This window comes from Arvicola amphibius, chromosome 7 (assembly GCF_903992535.2).
Source record: "Arvicola amphibius chromosome 7, mArvAmp1.2, whole genome shotgun sequence".
In the NCBI taxonomy this organism is placed as follows: Eukaryota; Metazoa; Chordata; class Mammalia; order Rodentia; family Cricetidae; genus Arvicola; species Arvicola amphibius.
In genome coordinates this window covers 123,034,214-123,057,400 of record NC_052053.1, presented here as the reverse complement: position 1 = coordinate 123,057,400, position 23,187 = coordinate 123,034,214, and the positions used below count along the sequence as shown (strand labels likewise).

Here is a 23,187-nt window from a genome sequence, read left to right as displayed (position 1 = left end):
ACATAATCCTACATTTTATTTGAAAAGAAAAATGGCCAGGTTGCTATTATTTGCTGATTCATGGGCTGATGTTCATGAACTTGGGACGAGTATGGTTGGAAAATGGGGAGAAAGATATCTGGAGAAGAAGTGTGTGGATAGAAATCTCCTAATAGATTAAGGCTATGAAGATTCTTGTGTCCCATATATACACTCATCAAGAGGTAACTTCAGTTGAGAAGGAGTTCAAGAACCAAGAAGGATGACATGTTCTGTTGACAGCCAGCATCTTTCCTCAGCCATTCTTGTCATTGCCCAAGAGGTCCATGAACAAAGAGGCATGGTGGCCGAGATGGGGCCTATACATGGGTTTGACAATATTCTACTCACCACTTGCTACAGCTGCTGCTGAGTGCCAGGTCTGCCAACAACAGAGAGCAACAACAGAGCCCCAGATACGGCACTATTCCCCAGGGTGACAAGACAGCCACCTGGTGGCAGGTCGACAATATTGGATCACTTCCTCGGCGGAAAAGACAACATTTTGTCCTTACTGGAGTAGATACATATTCTGCTTATAGATTTCCCTTTCCTGGACATAATGCTTCTGCCAAAACTATCAATGACGTACAGAAAGCTTGTCCACCATCGTGGAACTCCACACAGTACTGCTTCTGACCAAGGAACTCACTTCACAGCCAGAGAAGTATGACAGTGGACATACAATCACAAAACCTACTGGTCTTAGCATGTTCTGACCATTCTGGAGCAACTGTCCTAATAGAAAGGTGGAATGGCCTTTTGAAGACACAGATACAGTCCAAATTAGGTAGCAGTAGCCTGGATGACTGGGGCAAGGTTCTCCAGAAGGCAGTATATGCTTTAAGTAAGTGTCCAATACATGGTACAATTTATCTGATAGCCAGGATCCATGGGTCCAGGAATCTAGGGATAGAAAAGGGAATATTCTATTCACTATCACCCTTGTGATCCACTAAGAAAATTTTTTGCTTCCTGTTCCCATGACCTTAAGTTCTGCTGGCCTAGAAGTTTTAGTTCCAGAGCAGGGAGAGCTCCTGCCAGGAACCACAATAAACATTCCATTGAGCTGGGAACTCAGACTTTCCTCCGGCAACCATGGACTTCTGATGGCCCTAAACCAACAGGTTATGATAGGAGTAACAATATTAGAAGAGGTGATAAACCCAGATTGCCATGGGGAAATTGGATTGTTCCTCCAGAATTGTGTAAGAGAGATTATGTCTGAAATTCAGATCCTTTAGGATGTCTCTTGGGTCTACCATGACCTGTGATTAAAGTCAGTGGGAAGCTACACCAGCCTAATCCAGGAAGGATGACAAAGAACACAGACCCTTCAGGAATGAAGGTATGGGTCATTTCTCTGGGAGGAGTCAAGACCTGCTGAAATACTTGCCAAGCGTGAGGGAAATACAGAATGTGGTTATAAATACCAGTTAAGGCCCCTTGAACAGTTGCAAAAAAGGGATAACTGACATGAGTACTTCCGTTGTATTTTGTTAATAATGTGTTAATGCAATATTTTTTCTTTCCTCAATTTCTTTTCTTTATTTCTTTTTTTTTTTTTTTTTGAGACAGGGTTTCTCTGTTGCTGTGTAGCCTGTCCTGAAACTCGCTCTGTATACCAGGCTGGCCTCGAATTCACAAAGATCCACCTGCCTCTGCCTCCCGAGTGCTGGGATTAAAGGTGTGCGCCACCACTGCTTAGCCTCAATTTTTTCTCATGTGATATAACATTAATTAAGAGACTATCAATGGTTATCATAATTAAGATTGATATACTAAAAGAATGTCCCTCATGGGATATTATCACCTATTCTAAATTTATAATGCAATTGCAGTTGTATGAGGGGCAGTTATACTATGATAGGCACAGTATAAACTAGTTAAACGTACAATGTGCTTGTGATTGTACATGGAATAGTTATGTTTAGTTGTTCTTATGACCTAATTATTGTGCCCCCCACTTTTTTCCTTTGGAAATTAATTGACGAGGGGGGGATGTGATGGCTCTACTTGGTTGTCGACTACTTCTGGAATAACTTAAAACCCAGAAATGGGGGGGGCACACCTGCAAGAGATTTCTGCTTAATACGAAGTGGGAAGATCTACTTCTAATTGGGATCTTTGAAGTAGAAGGACAAACCCTTAAACCAGATCTTCAGCCAAAATCTAATCTGAGCCACACCTTCTGCTGACAGCCTCGGTAAAAACACAGAACAAGGAAGCTTTTGCTATTTTCCTGCTTGCTCTCACCTTGCTAGTAATCCCATTCCTTTACTGGCATTCTGTAGGATTCCAGCATCTACTGTGGACCAGCTGAGATGTCCAGCTTTGTGGACGGAGAAACTACTGAATTCTCGGACTTTCTGTTCATAGCCTGCAACTGTTGGATTAGCTGAAGCTCAGCCTGTAAGTCATTCTAATAAATCATATATATATATTATATATAATAAATTACACACACACACACACACACACACATATATATATATATATATAGAGAGAGAGAGAGAGAGAGAGAGAGAGGGAGGGAGGGAGGAAGGGGGAAGAAAGAGAGAGATTCATAGACTCATTCTGTAAATTCTGTTAGTCTAGAGAACCCTGAATAATACAGGGATCCAGGGAGCATTTTTATTCTTGATGGTGCCAGAGGTTAAACTTTAGACAAGCAATCTATCACAGTGAGAAACTGGGAGTTCCCTGGCTGGGAGACAGGTAGGGGGCGGGCAGGCGCAAAGAGGAGGTAATAAAAGCAGTAAATTTCCAACACAGCGGGCTTCTTCCTCACCCTCCTGACTTGAGACAAAAACCTGGCAGCTTAAAACAATGGCTTTGTAGGTTTCTGGCTCCCTCCAGCAGGCCCCCTGTTGCTGGACTGGCTCAACAAGTTCAAGGCAAGATCACAACATGGTACACAACATCTGTGGCCCATCAACCATCCCATCCTTCTTCCAACTGACCAACTGTAGGTAGAGGAAAACTCTTTTATATATATTGTATGCAATATATATATATATATATATATATACTATATATATGTATGTGTATATATATATTGCATACAATATTCTGTCTGTGTGTATACCTGCAGACCAGAAGAGGCAGAAGAGGGCACTAGACCCCATTACAGATGGTTGTGAGCCACCATGTGGTTACTGGAAATAGAACTCAGGACCTTTGGAAGAGCAGGCAATGCTCTTAACCTCTGAGCCATTTCTCCAGCCTGAGGAAAACTCTTTTGAGAAACTTGTAATAACCAGCCCCAGAGAAGAGACATAATTTTTGGTTTAGGAGTCGAAGTCCCCTATTCTGCTTTCCAAAGGGCCTTTTTCTCTGTGTCTGCGCATGTGTGTGTTTACACACACACACACACACACACACACACATGCAGTAACTGCCTTTCTTTAATAGCTGACTCTATCTGCTGCTGTCTGTGGTGTTTGTTGAGATTTCTCTGATGTTATTTGTTGTGCTTGAGATTTTTCCTGCCTTCTAACTGGCAGAGAAAATGAACCTATCAAGACCTCTAGATTGTAGCAACTGAACTAGTTCCCCAAGAATATTGAACTTTGCCTGAAGGTTAGACTGAGGATTTTAATTCCTGTGAGAGATAATACTTCCTGGAGAGGTGCAAAGGTTTGTAAAACACACAGGAGAAAGTATAGTTTCTGCATTTAAGAACTACATATTTAATGAGTTTGTAATATTAATGTGGAACAATAGTAAAACAAGAATGGCAAAATTTGTAGCTATATCTTTTTTTTTTTCATTTTACTTTATGTGTTTGGGTGTTTGGTCTGTCTGTATATACACCATGTGTATATAGTGCCTGAGGAGGCCAGAAGAAGAAGCTAGATCCTTTAGGGTTCCTTTTTCCATGTTGTGAGCCACCACGCTGGTGCTTGGAATTGAACCCACAACCTGTGGAAGAGTATCCAGTGCTCTTAGCTGCTAATCCACATATCGAGCTCCTTAATCACTGATGACTGGATGTAAACAGGCTGGCCAGCTACGATTCATGCATACATTCCTTTATGTACGCGCCTGTTTCTGTCTACAGAACGCCTTCAATTTCTAATTTCAATTTTCCTTTGAAAACCAAAATTGGCAGTGTCAAACACTCCTAATCTGAAGAATTCAGCCGGTTATAACGTTTTTAAAGCTCCCCCCTCTTTTGCCCTCCCTATCTGCCAAGCTCACTGCCAGAGATAACTGGTACAGTCTGTGGTTCCATTCCGAAATTTTGTATGCATATGCACGTACTTCCAAAGAAACGTCTTGCAGTCCTTCTAAATTAGACTTCTTAGCATTTCAACATCGCTGGCCTTCTTTGAACTTTGAACACCTTCAGTATCAGTATATCGAATTCTAAAACATCATTTAATCTTTCTTTATTGGTGGACAGATTATTTCTCATTTCCCACTGTTAAAAACGTTACACTGGTTAACAAATAACTTTGTACCTTCATGCCAGGTCTCTAGAACCCAGGAGTCTGGATTCTAGAAATCCAGTAAATCTTTTGTGTCTTGAAAGACACTGACGAAAAGTTGTTTGGGGAAATCAAGTTTAAATCAGTGCTGTTCACTATTGACCCCAGGTCTAACGTTTAGTCACATGCCTAAAGGACCGAAATCCTCGTGGAAGTTTCTCAAACCTCTCTGATAGTATTTCCTTCAGAAACTACAGACATTTGGGACAAAAAAAAAAAAAATCATCCTGGCTCTCGCTAAAGGGAACCGACACCCCCGGGCCATGCAAGAATTCTCCCAGGACAATAGGGAACTGTAATGTAAAAGAATCCCCGATGGGAGAGGGCAGCCAGCAATCAGCATTCTCTCGCGTTCTCATTAACATGGGGAATGCTGATTTTCAGTCCCAGCCTGTGGGGGGTGCCTGGAGCCCTTGGCAGGTCTCCGGGACGAACTCGCCGGCACCCGTCCCAGCTCACACCCCTCGTCAGATCACCCCAGAAGCCACGGCGCAGACGCAGCCCCTCCTCCTCCTCCCCACTTCCACGACCGCCGGGCGGGGCGGAGCGGAGCAGCCGTTCCTTCCGGGTCGCAGGCGGAAGTGGGCGAATTTGAATTCTGCGAGCCGTTGGATGGGGCCGTGCCGGGTGGGCGTAAAGCAGCGCAGCGCTAGACGCGGGCGGTCACGCAGCGGCCCAGGGACTTCTGCTCGGCGCCTGGTGAGGACCTGGCCGGGAGGGACGGAGGAGGGTCCCGGGCACGGTCGGCCGGGTGGGCGGGGGCGGTGCGGGCTTCTGTGTGCGCTGCACGCTGCGCACGGGCGCAGCTGCAGCCCGAGCTGCCGTAGGTGGGCGAGCTGCCCTTTATTAATGAAAGACAGGAGGTAGGGGGCGGGTGGCACGGAGGGATGCTCGACGTGGCTCCCAGTGGCTCCTCAGACCGGTCCCCCGCACCGCAGAGAAATGACAGCCTTGAAATGCCTCGTGGGGATTTAAGGTGAAATCTGAGTCTCCTTTGTGTTTCAAACCCGGGTATTTTTCTTTCACGCTTTGACAAGTCTCGTGTACCGCAAAAATCTGAGCCTCTTGGCTCATTTAAACTGGCTACAGTAACAGCGGTGGCTCACAGATGTTGGTTTGCTAACAATGGGGATAGGGGTCTAGCCTCTCCGCCTGCCTTTTCGCCCTCTTCATTCATTGGCCGACTGTGTTATTATCGAATTATTTTAAGAGGAACTCAAGAATTGAGTTGTCGGGCGTTTTTGTTTGGGTTTTCTTTTTGTTCATCTTTTATGGCGTACTGGACTCTTCACAAGCCCCGACGAAAACTCATACCTTTATGAATAGCTCAGATGTGCACGGTAAATGTAAACTTTCAGTATTTCAGATATATAGAAGTTTCTATATTTCGCCTTGCTGAAAATTGTCAGGTTAGTTTTTATGATTTGTAGCAAAAAAATACATAGAGATCCTTTTAAGGTTTTATTAGCAACTGGTTAGTGTATCATCAAAACATATAAATATCTTTTTTAAAGTGCCACTAACATCCAAAATAAAATAATTTCTTCATCCTCCTCCATCCTTGCTAATAAGTGTTGTTTTCAGTGTTCACCAGGAAGAAAAAAATTTAAATAGCACGATTATTGAAATCGTTTTTTTGTAAGGTTGCTACAAAGATACTGGCTCTCCTTTCCCGAAGATTGCAAACAAATCTGCGAGCTTCATCCATGCTACCAGCAAGTTGCCTGTTCTAGATTTTCTGTATCCTAAAGTGCTTTTGCTCCCAGACTCTTCCTCTGTTTTTCTTTTACATACATCAAGAAATGTCATACTTTACTGTGAGCATACTCCTATAAAGGCTCGGTGAATGCTGATGCCTGTACTTCACAGATTCTGACTGGTGAACTTGAATAATTGCATTTTAACAGAACAGTTAGAATATTCTGCAAGAGGTTTAAAAACAGGTCTTCCTAGAAAAGCCTGGTAATGTTGCTTAAAGACATGCAGCAGGAACCAGACTTCTTGCTTAGTATCTCCATCAGCTGTGTGACCTTGACTGATTCCAGTCTCCTCTGTGTGGGGATACAAGCCTTCCTTGTGGGATTATTGTGGGAATTCAATGGACTGGTACATGTGTATGATACATGTAAATGAGAATAGATGTCTAAAATATAGCTACTAAACATGGAACAACCATATTATATGTTTTTTTTCTTAACCTTTAACAATGTCTATGAGGGTACCGACAGTCTTCAATAAGTAAACAAAGATTCAGTAGTTCTTATATAACTAAAGTTTCAAAAATAGATTTAACTAAGAAATTAGTGTGTGTGCACGTGTGCACGTGCTTGCTTTATGGAGGTCAGAGGCATTGTGATCCAATATGTAGAGACCAAGAGACCCTGTTTCCTGGGGATTGTCTGTTTTGAGAATCAGTTTTCTCCTACTACTCTGTCTCAGGCTTGGTGGCTAGAGCCTTCACCAGCTGAGCCGTCTTCCTGTCCTGAGATAAAAATTTCTGCAAGGACTGCTTCCTCTCTCCTGCTGCTTCAGCTTATGAAACTGCTGTTTTCATAAAACGTGCAGTGATTTCCCATTTTCTCCCATATATGATCCCAATCTCCACCTTCTTTAAAAAAAAGCAACAACAAAAAGAACTCCTCTGCAGCCTGGCAGCAGATCCTGATTCCAGACTGTTTTCAGGTGATACACAGTCTGTAAACAGCCAAATTTAAGACATACTGGAGAACTTTCAAATAAGGAAAAAGATCATCAGTATGTGTTCACATTTATAACCTATTAGCTGTTTTATACTTTTTGCTCACTAAGCCTGATGACATTTATTATTCCTCTATTGAGATGAACTGAGGCACCAAAATATTTAATAATTTTTAAAATGTGTTGTTTTATATTTGATGCTGTTTGTGAAAATGAGTGATGTATAACTAAATAAAGGATATGAGAGAACTCCAAAACAGAGAAGTTTGCTCTTCCTAACCACCTTGCCCACATTCTTTTCTGTAAAAACCTGTCCAATAATGTTGGGTAGTCCTTCTAAAGACCAGGGATGGGGTTATCTGGAGCGTCAGATACCCCTTCTGCAGGGAAGGTGGTGTGCGTTTTTTAATCAGAACTTGTGGGCCTTAAACAGTCTAGAATCCACATGATTTCTTGTTTAATTTTTGAGTTGGAATGCTAAAAGGTTTTGGAATGCAAACTGCAGAGATCCTTTTGTGAGTTAGGATAACATTAGAATCCCAAGCAGTGGACATAATATAGAGAGACCAAGGGAAGCTGTTTGCTGGGGCCATTTGTATATGAAAATCAGGACACACTGGTACCTTGATTCATTTCCTTTTAATTTAAAGGGAAATCCCTAATTCAAAATTTATGTGGTGATTCAGTTTGTAAGTGATGAATGTCTTCCTTCTTAGGGGTTGGGTTAAATGCAGTTTAGTGATCATATTCCATTGTACAAATGTGCTACAATGTTTCAATCTGTCTTTGATGCATATTTAGGTCATTGGGTTTTTGGCCATTACAGAAAAAGCAACTTGGACATTTGTATGCAGCAACTCTGCTTCCATCCAATATTTGATAGAAAGAGTTGTACATATAGCATTTTCTAGGTAAAATTCACATGAAATTAACCATTGTGAATACACAGTTCGGTGACAGTGCGTTTATAAAGCCATCACCTTGGCCTGTTCAAAAACACCATATTCCACCAGGTAAGGTGGCCAAGTTTTCATCCTAATGAGCCCCCATTTCGTAGGTCTCATTAATTTTTGTTTTCTCTGTTGGTTACTCTGGCTAAGAGTGTCAATCATGTCGTTTCCAAGCAAATCATTTGAGTCTTTCTGGCTCATATATTCATTTTGTTCTGTTCTTTACTTCCGTCTGCTGCTTTGAAACATAGTCTGTTTTTCTGAGTCTTTGAAGTGCGTCATTGAGTTCTCTCTGGTTCTAATAACCTAAGCATGCGTAGCCATGAGCTTTCCTCTGCCTTTCCTGTTTCTCTCTTAGGGTCTAGAGACCCCCCACAGGGCTTGGGCCAAGGAGTTAAAGCCTGTCCTGCTTTTACTGTTTCTTAAAAGTTCTGATAAGTTATATTTTCATTTTCACTTGATTCTAACTTTTTTAATTTGAGTTTTTAAATTTCATCATTCATCAATGATCTCGTGGTTCAGCTTAATAGTTTATGATTTCTTTTTTTAGCTGCTTTTAGTCTTCTTTCATTATGATCTGATCAGATGCAAGAAATTTCTATTTGTGGGTTTTGGTGCTCTTCCAATCTTTAAGAATAGTCTGTTCTTTGTTATTATACTGACTCATACACACACAAGCAAATTAAAGACGCTAATTGTTGGTTAGCATCTTACCTGCGAAACTTTAAGAATTCTTTCCTTTTTTTAAGAATTCTTCATGTATACGAACGTTTCGCTTGCATGTGTCTGCACCACATGCCTGCCCGGTGCTTACAGAGGAGTTAAAGGTCGTTGTAAGCCTTTTTGTGGGTGTTAGGAACTAAACTTGGATCTTCGACTAGAGCAGTGCTCTTAATTGTTGAGCCATCTCTCCAGCTCCCTAGCAAATCTTAATACAAGTTAACAAAGACTTTCTTGTTTGTTTTTTTCTAGAAATACACTTATATTTTTTGAGACAGGATCTCACTGCAGTCTTGGCTGGCCTGGAGCTCACTGTGTAGGCCAGTCTAGCCTTGAATTCACAGAAAGCCACCTTCCTCTACCTCCTGAGTGCTGTTACTAAAGATGTGCACCATCGTACACAGATGTACTTTTAGAACTCACGTTTAGATCTGTGATCCTGTTTTTGGCTTTTGATGGCATGATGTTATTAAGCACTAATCACACAGGTCAGGGCATCAAGCCTTGCCCACTGAAACATCAACGTGAGGGTGAGCTGTGGGGGGCTCAGAACATCTCCTTCCTGTGGCCCTATGGCTGTGGGGGCTCAGAACATCTCCTTCCTGGGGCCCTATGGCTGTGGGGGACTCAGAACGTCTTCCTGGGGCCCTATGGCTGTGGGGACTCAGAACATCTCCTTCCTGTGGCCCTATGGCTGTGGGGGACTCAGAACATCTCCTTCCTGTGGCCCTATGGCTGTGGGGACTCAGAACATCTCCTTCCTGTGGCCCTATGGCTGTGGGGGACTCAGAACGTCTTCCTGGGGCCCTATGGCTGTGGGGACTCAGAACGTCTCCTTCCTGTGGCCCTATGGCTGTGGGGGACTCAGAGCATCTCCTTCCTGTGGCCCTATGGCTGTGGGGGACTCAGAGCATCTCCTTCCTGTGGCCCTATGGAACGTCATTAGCTAGTGATTCCTCAGAGAAGGGAAGAGTGACGGTTTTCTAAGACTGATACCGGGAATGCTTTCGAGATACAACTAAAAATATGTGGGTAGACTTGTTGGAAATAAAGTGATGGCAGCTGAGCGTAGTGGTGCAAGCCTGTAATAAGTAGTCTGTGGCAGGCTTGCAAATTGGATGTCACTTTGTCTCAGGACAAGGTGAAATGAACCCAATGGTAGAGCATTTGCCTAACATTTAGGGTGCCTGGGTTCTCACCCTCATGTGAGAGGGAGATCCTAAATCTGGACTTAGAAAAGGAAAAGTGTATTTCAGGATCAAGAACAAAAATTCTAATGTTAGAAGCGTGAACTAGAGCTGGATGTCATTGCTGCAGTGGGGACGCAGAGGCAGGTGGATCTCTGAGATTTCAGGGCCAACCGGGGCTACATTGTTAAGACCCTGTCTCTAAAATAAAAGTATAAACTATACAATTGATATAATTTCTTCAAAATGTCAACTATTTGAGTAGTTGTTTTTACTTTAATCCTAGGGGGGAAAGGTCACAGGATAAAGAAAATAGCATAAGCAACTTGTGTATACCCTGTATCTTCATTCATTTGCATGGACTGGCTTAAAAACAGAGTATTCTGACTCTGCAGTAGAATTACAGAGCTGAAGAACCAACAGGGTTTCTTATCGAACAAAACCAAATGACTGAAAGTACTGGTCTCCTGCTGGGTACTCTTGCATCTTTAGAGGAATGGCATTGATACGACTTGAAAAACTGAAGTTTGATACTGACATACACTGGGTAATTTTAGCTAACTAGCAGTGAACAGGGAACCTCTGACAACTATTTTTTAAAGAAATTTAGGTGATATGACTGTTTAAAGAGTTGGTCAGACCTTTATGACATCATTCACCAGAGAGATTGCTTGAGTAGGAAAAGGCCAAAGATATGTAACCACAGAGAAACTGGGATCTCATTATAAAGAAATTGTGTTCTAGAATTACTTTATAGTCATATATACCAGTCACATTGAGCAAATAATGATTTGCAGCACACTGGATGATACGGTGATGCTACCCTCAGAAAAGGACTGGGACTCTCAGGTGCTGTTCTATGTTTTAATAAACCCAACAGTTAGCAATGCTGGCTGGCATTCATCACATTTGGGACAGGATAATATAATTACAAGGGGACTTTAAAATTTTATTCTTACTGGTCTTTGTTTTACTTTTGAACCAGTACTTTAATATTTATTTAAGAATATGGGAGTCCAGGCAGTTCTCTGTTGGGCGGAGCTCTAGGTGCACTGCAGGGCCTCCCACAACCCCAGTATTTGTTTCATAATTAAATATTCCTTCCAGTGCCAAAGACATCCTCAGATTCTTACACACTTCTTGATCTCTGTTTGTTCTAACAGTGAAAATTAACTACTATACTTTGCATGAAATGATTATAAATGACTTGATTTCAATCATGTACTGATTGAATTTAAGAAAAATGGCTAGAGATTTCTTAAATTAAGATTAATGTTCTTACTTTTCTAGTAAAATGAATGAAAATAAACCTGATGACTCACAAAATCTTGGTAAGTAACTGTATTTACAATATTTTTATTACAATAAAATCCATTTGAATAATATCTAGCCATTAGAATGACTATTCTGATCATGCTTAGTCAGTATGTTCTATAATGATTGTCTTCATTTCCACATACTGAATTTGCTACCAGAGACATTTTTCAAATTTATTTTTGTATATATTATGTGATTTGTCAGATAGGATTTGAATCTGTGAAAATTATTGTTTAATTTTTCATGGTTTTTCCTTTGAAGATGAGGACAATATAAGCAATAGACAAAAGTCTTAACATGAAAAGGAAAATTTCTCATTTTACAGCAATCTCCCCTGTTGACACATAGTTGGTTTCTTTATTATAAGCCATATCTGTTGACTTGCTACTGTGATGCTGAGGAATCCACATTATTACTCTGTATGCTACTCCTTTAGGCTTTGTGGGGCTTTTGTTTTGTTTTGTTCTCACTGTACTTGTCCCTATAGCTCACTCTGTAGATCAGCCCTTAAACTCAAAAGAAATCCACAGGCTTCTGCCTCCCTTGTGCTGGGGTCAAAGGTCAAAGGTATATGCTCAGCATTTTTTGGGGGGGTGGTTTCCGAGATAAGGTTTCTCTCACAGAGATCCACCTGCCTCTGCCTCCCAAGTGCTGGGATTAAAGGTGTGCGCTGCTACCGCCTGGCTTTATTTTTTTTTTCTTTTTGAGATGCTTCTTCTTACTGAATATTGAACTCATCCATTTGACTCAACTGTCTGGCAAGGAATCCACCAGTTTCTGCCTCCTTGGTATAGGAATTATGTACAACTGAGTGTGACTTTTTACAGGTGTTAGAGATTTAAACTTATGTTCTCATATGTGTGTGATAAATATTATACCAAATGAGCCAACTCTCCAGTTACCTTAATATCCATCCTCTTGACGATCACTTTTAGTCTCTGCTCCTACCAATCCTCTATCCCCACATACCTTTGTCTTTTCTTGCTATTCCTCCTGAGTTATATCAACAATGTCAGTAGTTTGGAAATTATAGTGATTTATGTAATACCATTGTACACTTGCTAAATATACCCTTAATCTGACTTGATTTCCCCTTGGATTAATACCTCTGGTTTTTTATTTAAATCAATATGCTTAATAGAAACCAGTATTTGTTCTGGTAAAGGTAATTTTAGCAGTAAATTTAATGAAGTAGCACAATTTTACTGAATTTTAGTCTGCTATAAAAATGAATGCTTAGTGGAGTATATTGGCCTTCGGGGGCCCTTATCGATTCGAGGTCTTTCTAATGTATTGGTTACGAATGTACTTCAAGGCCTCCAGCAGTCAGATTTTGTTTTCTTGGGTCATCATAAGCATGGGCATGTCCATGGGTGCACACCTGACCCCCTGCTCTGCGGTGTAGATGTGAACCTTTTAAGGCCCTTACTCTTGTATATATCCATTCTCCTCCTCTTCTTTCCTAGATTTTTTTAGTCTGTCGATTGCTTGCCCTAGACTTCTGCAGCTAATGTTCTTATTTTAACCCTAAGAGAATTCTGATGCTGGCAAAAACAAACAGGCATTTGACACCATCCCTTCGGGAGCTACCACATAGATCAAAACATAATCACACTTATTTGAGAATGAGGTCTGTATCACTTTCTTTTGGACTGCCCTCTGAAACCATAGACATGAACTCCCTAAGACCCTTGTCCAACTGGACAAAATTCTGCAGCTGGGGATTTGCAGTAGTTGGTAAAGTATTTGCTGTGCTCGTTTGAATGCCTGAGTTCTGATCTCCAGAACTCACATGAAGTTATGCATGGTGGCACATTGCTGTGCTCCTAGTGTCCCTACAAGGGACATAAAGCAGCTGATGGCCGAAGGTACCATGCCATAAACAAACTGGAAAGGGAGAGCTGAAGCACCCGAGGTTGACCTCTGACCACCATGTGTGTAGTATAGCCACCGTTCACACGTGGACACGCATCAAAGAAGCACTAATTCTATAAATTATTTTGTAATTTTAAGATAAGTTTTATACTTACCTACTTTTTTGCTATTAGCTTGTATTTTCTGCCGAAAAAGTGATGACTGTCCCAATAAATACGGAGAAAAGAACACTTACGAGAAATGGAATTTCAGTGTCCATTACTACTGCTTGGTAAGTAGGCGCTAGTTCTAGAAATGTGTGCTAGAGAGAAAATAGACGACACTGATTTCTAAAAATTAGGTATATCACTTAGCTTCTGGAGCTTTTCCATATCTACATAAAATATCATTTTTATATTGGATTTTAAGGTCCTGAGATTACTTGGTGCATATAAAGACTTACCCTTACCTGTTTTATCTTTCTATTAAAAAGGAGAGAATGGTTAGATCTCTAAGGGAAGTACCCTTTTACCACTTTTTGTTTCCTTTGTTGCTAGTGATATGTCTCAGAAAAGACTTGTTAGACGGCTCAAGGAGTAGAAGAAAAGTATTTTATTTCATAGAGCACCTGGAAGGAAAAGTTCTGACCGAAGGTCATTAATATTAGTAGAAAAGAAATAGGCAGTAGTAGGATTTGCTCAGGGGAAGAGCAAAGACTTCACTCGTAGATGACTTCCCTTTGTTTCCCTTTGCTCTGCTGGCTTCCCATTTCAGAGAACCTGAAATGAAGCAAGTTCCTGCTGCCTTAGACCGTTAGCTTGCTACGGCTGCATTGAAACCAAGTTAGTTCTTTGTGAGTGCTATAGAAATTATTCCAAAATTTAATAGAGAAAAGCAATATTTATTCTCTGAATAGTTTTTGGCTGAGTCATTAATGTGACTCCAATTTAGATGTCACCCAGATACATCTGAAGGCTTTACTAAGGAGCTGGAGGGTCTCCCTCCAACGGCCGCTCATATGCTTTTAGTCATAGTTCCTTCTAGCTCCTTACTGCTAGGCTTCTTAGAAGGACTGCTCATGATATATCGAATGGGGGATGGGGGACAGAGACCCTCTTCTGCTCTATTGTGTTATATCCAAGACAGTGGTTGTTTCGGGTGCTGTGCTTCAGGTGCTTTTTCTGTTGATGTGTTGTATCCTGAGCAACTTGAAGGAGGCGATTGTTCTGGCTCCCATTCTAGCCAGTCTGCCATGGTGGAGAAGGCACAGTGGCAGGGCTTGAGAGCTGATAGCAGAGAGCAGAAAATACACACATACACACACAGAGCTCAGCTCACTTGAGTTCTTCAGGGTCCCAGCCAGGGAACGTTAAACTCCAATGCACAGGTCTTCCCACCCAAGTTAGAGCTGTCACCATAACCGTCCCCGTTGGCATGCAGGTTCTGTGACTGACAGTTAGCACCAGCCACTGTACTCTAGGAGTTCACCATACTGGTAGATTCGTCTAAGAATCTAATCGTTTCATACTGTGCCTTAAGAGAACATGAAGTTAGCACTGGAAAGTTTCCACTTAACCTTTTATTTTTTTATAAAGAACTGTTTCTGTTAGTCAATATATGATTTCTTATACCTAAGTCTTAGACAAATATGTACTAGTTGTATTTCAGGATATTATTGAGACTAAAACTTTACTAATCGCAAACTCTGCTTTTATTGATGTGTTTTATATAGCATATTTACTAATATTAAAGTTTTATTTATAGTCTGACTTTTAATATAATTCTTCGAAAGAGTACTGTCTTAGTCACTGTTCTACTCCTGTGAGGAGATGCCATGAGAAAGGGAGCTCTTAGAAGAGAACGCATTTAATTGGAAGCTTATTTACAGTTTCTAGGTTTAGTCCATAATCATGGCGGGGTGCATGGTGACAGGAAGTCAACAAGGTGTAGAGAAGTAGCTGAGAGCTACACCCTGATCTGAAACCAGCCATGCACTTGGCTTGGGCTTTTGAAACCTCACAGCTCACCCCCAGTGATACACTTCCTCCAATGAGGCCACGCCTCCTAATCCTTGTAATCCTTTCAAATAGCTCACTTCCACGTTGACTAAGAGTTCAAATATGTGAGCCTATGAGGGCCATTCTTATTCAAACCACCACAAATGCTGATCCTAGACTTAGCCTTATTAAAATTGTATTTTCTTATGAACAGTATGAAAATCCTCCAGCACTAGAGTGGACTAGAGTATCAGGGTGTGGCTGGTAAGGCTCTGTCTGACTGCAGTGCTCATTGGATTGACTGTTCCTTCCTTTATGTCCCACCTCCACCCTCTGTCTGTTACTCAGATGTATACACTGTTAACATGCAGTGTCTTCAAAGTCAAGTGCTGTTAATTGCCTCTATTGGCCATGGAAAAAATAGTAATGTATACATTTATTAATTCCAACCTTGTTTCTTGGAGTGTATTTCCTAATTGAGTATATATTCATAGTTAATGTCAAGTGGAATTTGGCAGAGAGGTAAAGAAGAAGAAGGAGTTTATGGCTTCCTAGTAGAAGACATTAAGAAGGAAGTCCATAGAGCTTCTAAACTGGTAAGTCATTGTTTTATTCCTTATACTAAGTTCCACAGATGCTGCTAGTGTTGCCTTGGAAAATTTCTTTTATCAGTTCCTGTACTAGAAATTTATGGGTAAGGTATTTTATTCTAGTGAACATTTTTATCAAATAAAAATTTTGCTAAAACATTTTTATATTTTTGTAGAAGAAAGTCTAACCTACACTGATTAAAACTTAGCAGTAGGGAATTTCTAGTTGTCTGTTTCGTCATTTCGTTCACTTTTGGTTTTATTTATTTCTAGTTTTTGAAGGAGGCCCACATGCTTTGCCTTAGTCTCTTCCCCCAACCCTCTTGTCTGCTTTCATTTATTCCATTAAAATTATTTGATTTGCATGTGTTAATTATGCATGCATTGTGGAATTTTGGTTTATATAGAATGTATTTGCCTACGTTTCCCTCCTACTCCTGTAGGTCCCTGTCCACCAGTCCTTTACATCGCGTTCTTACTTAGTCTTGTTTTTCTCGGTTACCTACTGCATTTTATTAAGATTACATAACGCATCCTGGTAAAGTTTATTTACAGGAGTTTGGGCTCCTTACAGTGGTATTACCACAAAAGAAAATCTTCCTTCTTCCTACTAATCATTAACTGCCTCTAGATACTCAGAAATGCATCTAAACTCCCTAGCTGCCATTATCTGCCTAAACACGCAGGGCGTTGGAAGACCTACGAACTCTTCTCTCACACCATGGTAGGATGTTGACAGGCCAGGCTTGTGTTGTGTGCTGATGGTCACAACTGCTGTGAGCGCGAGGACACGAGCAATGCCATGTTCCAAAAGCACCTTTGTACCACAGTCTCCATCCATCTTATGTCCCCGTGTTCTGTGATGTTCCCTGAGCCCGCCCCCTTCTGGAACCATCTCTCTTACGGTTCCTGTCTTAGGGTTACTATTCCTGTTATGAAACATGACCAAAAGCAACTTGGAGAGGAAAGAGTTCATTGGGCTTATTCTCCCATATCAGTGTTCATTCAAAGAAGTCAGGATAGTGACTCAAAACAGGGCAAGAACGTGGGGGCAGGAGAACAATGCAGGAGCCATGGACCTGAGGGAGCATGTGGGCAGGAGGTAAGAATGCAGGGGCCATGGAGGATTGCTGCTTACTAGTGTGCTCCTTCTGGCTTGCCGCAGCCTGCTGTTTTTATAGAGCCCAGCATCACTAGCTCTGAGGTGGCCCCACCCACATCAATCACTAATTAAGAAAATGCCCCATAGACTTCTCTACAGCTTGATTTTTCTGGAGGCCTTTTCTCCGTTAGGTTCCCTTCTCTCTAGCTTGTGTCGAGTTGACATGACAGTAGCCAGCCCAGTTCCCTTTCTTTCATTTCTGTCACTTTCACACACACAAAATGAAGGATTTGCGTGTAAGAGAAAACATACTGCAGTATGTATTTGCAGTTGACTTGTTTTGCTTAATGCAGTGGTTTCCATTTCTATTTTTGTGCCAATATTATAATTTCACTTTTATGGCTGAATAAAATTGCATTGTGTGTATATATATTATACTGTCTTCATCAGTTTGTGAATAGTGAGAAATAAGCATGAATGATACTCTCTTTTATATCATAATTATGACAACAGTTTAGTTCTGCTAATCTGCAGTCCTTTAATGCAGATTCTACTTACCCATGTCCCTCAGTTGCTGAGACTGGAATGATGTTAAGGGAGAAATTACACAACTGTGTGGACTGGTGATTTTTTTTTTTTTTTTTTGTCTCTGTAACTCTAATGATCTTTCTTTATGTGTCCTAAACGTAACTTCTTGCTTATTCAGTTGTTTTCGAAGCTTCCATATGATAACTATGGTATCTGCAAGGGAAAAACTAGTCTGTATTTGCTCTGAGTAGAAATAATGGCAGTTGAAGACTGAATAATTGAAAATATGAGAAGTTCTGAATGTGACACTCGAAATAATGATTTCCATAGTGAACAGCTTAGGAGATGTGATAATTTATCATTTTTTTTTCAAGTGGGGGCAAAGAACATTAAAATATTCAGGAACTCAGAGGTTGATACAAAAATGCTGAAGCCACGAGTTGAAGTACAGAAGAAGCCTTTGGTTGGGGTTCCAAAGTCTTGAGCTGGAGTAGTGTATGCCGGAGGTGAAAATAAGGTGAATGGGAAGAAAGCAGTGTCCTTCATGAAGGCTTGCAGAGGAAGCATACAAAGGCATTTACTTTAGTGGAGATAGTCACTTTTGGTGGTGAGTGCTTGGCATAAACGGAGTTGATAGTAAAGTAGAATATCTAGGGCTTTAGAGAAACATTGTAGGGTGGTTAGCATGAGCCAAAAGATCAACGGTGTTGTAGGAGTTCCCACAGCCAGCAGCCTTTAAGTTACCCACCCACTTGGGCATGGCCTCTTATACTATAAATGCTGATGTAAAACACGCATTCACCATCTCTTCTGACCGTGGGATTCTGTTGCTTTCCCGTTCGAGCAGAGGACTGTGATCTGTGAGTTTACCCCTAAATAAATAACTTTATTGTACTCAATTCTGAGCTAGTGTGGGATTTTTTTTTTAAGCATCCATCTTCACAAGGGAGGATGCTAGTATCAAAATTCCTTTACCTCTTAACAGCAAATTTGGAATTAGGGTAGTTTCTGTTGCATGTTTTTTTAGCTACCTATTTTCTTAAAACTTCTAAATCCTCTGAGTACATTGGGCCTTTGAAAGCATCTTGACCTGAGCAGGAGTCCTCCCAACCCCATGTACTGTAAGCAGAGGTTTCTCTCCTGCCTCTGCCAGTTCCTGGGTAACTTCTCAGACTTGATACTAATTAGAAATGTTTGGCTAATGGCTCGTGATTATTATTACTAGCTAGCTCTTACATCTTAAATTAACCTGTGTTTATTAATCTATGTATTGCCACATGGCCAAGGTGTTTTCTACATGTCTTGCTTCCTCTTGGGTGGCTGGTGTCTCCCAGATTCCACCTTTCTTTGCCTGTATCTCTGCCAGGATTTCCCACCTGGCTCTATCCTGCTTTGCCATAGGCCAAAGCAGCTTTATTTATTAACTAATGAGAACAAACAACACATTCACAGTGTACTGTGAATGCAACCTACCATAGGATCCTCTCCAGGATTGTTCATATGGCCTGGGTGAACCCATGACATGGCAGTGAGTCTGTAATCCCTGAATCATTGACCATTATCAGGGTTTTCCAAGGTATGTGTAGGCTCAGAAATATACTCAAATTACTGTCTTCTGCATGTGCCACTATTATGGCACTATTAGTGACTTTGGTCCTATTTCCTGGGACTGTCATAAGAAATTACAGAAATATAGTCCCTCACGAGTTTAGAGTTGAATGTTACAAAGTATAGTGTTAGGAGATTTGGAGCTTGCTAAAGATTATGAAGTGAATTCCTCCTGTATGTTTATTTCTCTCCCTCCTGACCTGATGGCTGCTGGTAGCTTTCGATGTCCCTTGTTCACATTAGTGTAACCCCAGGTCATCTTTTGTCTTCATATAGCCTGTTTTATTAGTGTCTGGTGTAGATGGAAGTTTCTGTCCTACCTGGTCCCACAGACATTCAGTCCCAAAGAAACACACAGGTTTATATTAATTATAAACTATTTGGCCTCTTAGCTCAGGCTTATTGTTAGTAGCTCTTACAACTTAAATTAACCCGTAGTTCTCATCTGTGTTTAGCCACATGGCTTGGTACCTTTTTCAGTAAGGCATTCTTACCTTGCTTCCTCTGTGTCTGACTAGTGACTGACTCTGCCTTTCCTTCTTCTCTTCTCAAAATTCTGTATTTTGGTTGCCCCGCTTATACTTCCTGCCTAGCTACTAGCCAGTCAGTGTTTTATTAAACCAATACGAATGACAAAACTCTACAGTATACAAGAGCATTATCCCAGAGTACTTCCCCTTTTTTTCTTTTCAAAACAAGAACCCTGAATCTAATCTCATTTGTTTAGCCTTTTTTCTGACCATTATCTGTTGTAAGAGGAGCGGGTCCTTTTGTTCCATCCTGCCCTGGTAGCTTTCACCCAGAATAATCACACAGAAACTGTATTCATTTAAACACTGCCTGGCCCATTATTTCTAGCCTCTTACTGGCTAAGTCTCACATCTTAGTTTAACCCATCTCCATTAATGTGTATTGCCACTTGACTGCAGCTTACCGGCAGCATGAGTCTAACCGGCGTCCATCTTGGGCAGGAGAACCATGGCATCTACCACATTGCCCTTCTTCCCAGCATCCTGTTTGCTCTACTCCACCTATCTAAATTTTGCCCTATCAAAAGGCCAAGGCAGTTTCTTTATTCAACCAATGAAAGCAATGCAAATACAGAAGGACATCCTACACTAATTGTCCATAACAACTTGTAACCAACACACAAAACAATGAGAAACATCCATAATCCATTTTGGGGGGAATGTGTGACTAGTTTTCTAGGCTACTACCTGATGATTGGGGACGCTACTAATATTATGGGGACCCAAAGAAAATTTAGGACTATGGTCAAATCCTGACTGGAGTATTCTGTGAGGCTAGATCCTCTCAGTCAGCCTTCAAGTTGTTCTAGAACTCAGAAGACTATTGCAACAGTGATACTCTAAAATGTTGGCTCATCTGGGCCATCTGTTCCTATTGGAGATTTTTCACGGGGTCTTCCTTGATCAAACCTTACTTTTTTTTTTTTTTAACCCAGAATGAATCCACAGCCTATCATTTCCTGTGGAAACAAAAGCAAAACCTCTTCTCCAGTGTAACATATCTTTTGGCTTAAATTTTGAAGTCAAGGCATCAAAACATAAAGGTTTGATTAATCCAGCAGCATTAATAATAAAATGTCTTTTAGCAGCTGTTGCTCCTTCCTCAGCAGTCAAGCAATTCAAAGACAACACAATAACAAACAGTATCCATATTCTCTGTGTAGGTTCCATCTTTATGTGGCTTTTTAAAACTCTTAATTCTTTTATTTTTGTTTTTTGATTTTTGGTTCTTGATACAATGTTTCTCAGTGTATCTTTGGCTGCCCTGGAACTCACTCTGTAGACCAGCCTGGCCTCTAACTCACAGAGATCCACCTGCCTCTGCCTCCCAAGTGCTGGGATTAAAAGCGTACACCATCACACCTGGCTATTCTATTTGTTTTTTAGGACTTTCTCTGTCCTTTTTCTTTTCTCTACCAAGCCTACATATACTTTTTTTTTTTTTTTTTTTTTTTTTTTTTTTTTTTTTTTGGTTTTTCGAGACAGGGTTTCTCTGCAGCTTTAGAGCCTGTCCTGGAACTAGCTCTTGTAGACCAGGCTGGTCTCGAACTCACAGAGATCCGCCTGCCTCTGCCTCCTGAGTGCTGGGATTAAAGGCATGCGCCACCACCGCCCGGCCTACATATACTTTTTAAAACACTGTATAAACCATTTAGAGGGTTTTTTGGAATTTATTTATTTAGTCTTTATTGTATATTTCTTACCTTTTTGTGGCCGTATGAATCTTTAGTCTGCTAAACAACATGGCTAGGATTAGTGGTGGCTTTGGCGGCTGGCTCTACCACTCCTTGGCTTCTTGAGAGTCTAGTTTCATGGTAGAGGTACTGGCAGGAGACACATTTATTGCCACAACTCTATGGAATTTCTAGGTCCATGCCAACACCAAGAAGCATGCTGCCAAGAAGTATGCTACCAACTGCTCATAAACATCATTTAACTGTTTGGTAGTGGGGCCTCTTTAAAGAGCTGTGCAGGTTTTTGCCACTAATGCTGAGTCAGGAAGTCTCTCTTAAAGGAGGTGTGCCTCTAGCAAACAGAGCCTACCTGAGAAAATGCTGCTACCAAGAAACCGTGCTTGACTTTATTCTTTTGTGTCTAGAATCCCTTCTCAAACTCTCTCAGGTTTTATGTAGATGTAGTTTTCAAATGTTGGGCGACATTTGTAGATGGAAGTCCTGTAGCCATTCAGTCCCAAAGAAACACACAGAGGCTAATATTAATTATATAAACTCTTTAGCCTATTGGCTCAGGTTTATTATTAATTAGCTCTTACAACTTAAATTAACCCATAGTTCTTTTCTATGTTTAGCCATGTGGCTTGGCATTCTTTTCTTGCTTCTTCTGCATCTGGCTGGTGATTGACTCTCTGTGTTTGCTCTTTCCAGTATTCTCTAGACTGGTTGCCCAGCCTATACTTCCTGCCTAGCTACTGGCTAACAGCATTTTATCAAACCAATATGTGTGACAAAACTTTACATTATACAAGAACATTATCCCACAGCAGTCTTGTGTTTTAAATCTGCCTTCATAAAGACACTAGTCAAAGGAGACCTTAAGATCTTGAATAATTATGTCTGCAAGAACTGTGTTTCCATCTCAGTTCACAGATACTGGCTTTTCTAAATTTTAGCATCCCTTAGGTGAGCAAACCATGCCAATTTGCTTTCCAGTGCTGTAAGAAACACCATAGTCAAAAACAACGTGGAAGGGTTTCTCTGTATAGCCCAGACTAGCATCGAAAGAGATCCACTTGTCTGTGTCTGCCAAGTGCTGGGATTAAAGGTGTGTAACAGTCATCGTCCCCGGCTAGTGTATTTTACCTAAATTTCCATGTCACAGTCCATCTTGAGGGAAGGAACTCAAAACAGAAACCTAGAGAAAGGAACAGAAGCAGAGTCCATGGAGGAACGCTGCTTACTAGCTTGTTGTCCATGGCTTGCTCTGCCTGCTTTCCTATACAACCCAGGATTACCTGCCCAGCCACCATAGGCTGAGCCCCAACACCAGTCTCTGATGGTGAAAATGCCTACAGATCAATCTGATGGAGGCATTTACATCAACTGAATGAAGCTCCTTTTCTCTGAGGACTCTTACGTAAATTGACTAAAAAGAAAAGACCTACCAGCACGTATCTTAGAGTTTTCTCATCTGGGTTAGGATAGAATATACTATCACTATGGCAATAATCTTTTGTCTCTCTACAAGGAATACTCATTAACTATTTGATTATGCTATTGTACTGATAATTTTAATATTCTCCTGTTTTCATATTTCTTTTTAGAAGTGTGCAGTTTGCAAGAAAAATGGTGCTTCAATTGGATGTGTTGTACCCAGATGTAAACGAAGTTACCACTTTCCCTGTGGACTTCAGAACGAATGTATTTTCCAGTTCACTGACAATTTTGCGTGAGTTATTTAAATGTTAATTGAGTATTAAATATGAGGGGCTGGAATGATGAGTCAGCACTGTCTGCTCTTCCACAGGACCCAGATTTTATACCCAGCACCTAAGTGGCAGCTCACAACTGTCTGATACTTCAGTTCCATTGGATCCAGCTTTTTCTTAATGGCTTTTGGTGCCACCTAGCCTGTAATTG

The 23,187-nt window shown here is 41.0% G+C and overlaps 1 protein-coding gene across 4 annotated transcripts in view; it reads left to right on the top strand.

Annotated features, from left to right (window-relative positions):
- The first annotated feature begins 5,088 nt into the window (after window positions 1-5,088).
- G2e3 (G2/M-phase specific E3 ubiquitin protein ligase) overlaps window positions 5,089-23,187 on the top strand; it is a 40,950-nt gene continuing 22,851 nt past the window's right edge. For 3 of the 4 annotated variants that reach the window (XM_038337814.1, XM_038337813.1, XM_038337816.1), the window contains exons 1-5: window positions 5,089-5,210; window positions 11,356-11,396; window positions 13,431-13,528; window positions 15,728-15,829; window positions 22,872-22,996. In XM_038337814.1, coding sequence (XP_038193742.1) covers window positions 11,360-11,396; window positions 13,431-13,528; window positions 15,728-15,829; window positions 22,872-22,996 — 362 coding nt within the window. In that variant the 5' untranslated portion in view covers window positions 5,089-5,210; window positions 11,356-11,359. The remainder of the gene's footprint in view (window positions 5,211-11,355; window positions 11,397-13,430; window positions 13,529-15,727; window positions 15,830-22,871; window positions 22,997-23,187) is intronic. The other variant, XM_038337815.1, reaches the window with a different exon arrangement.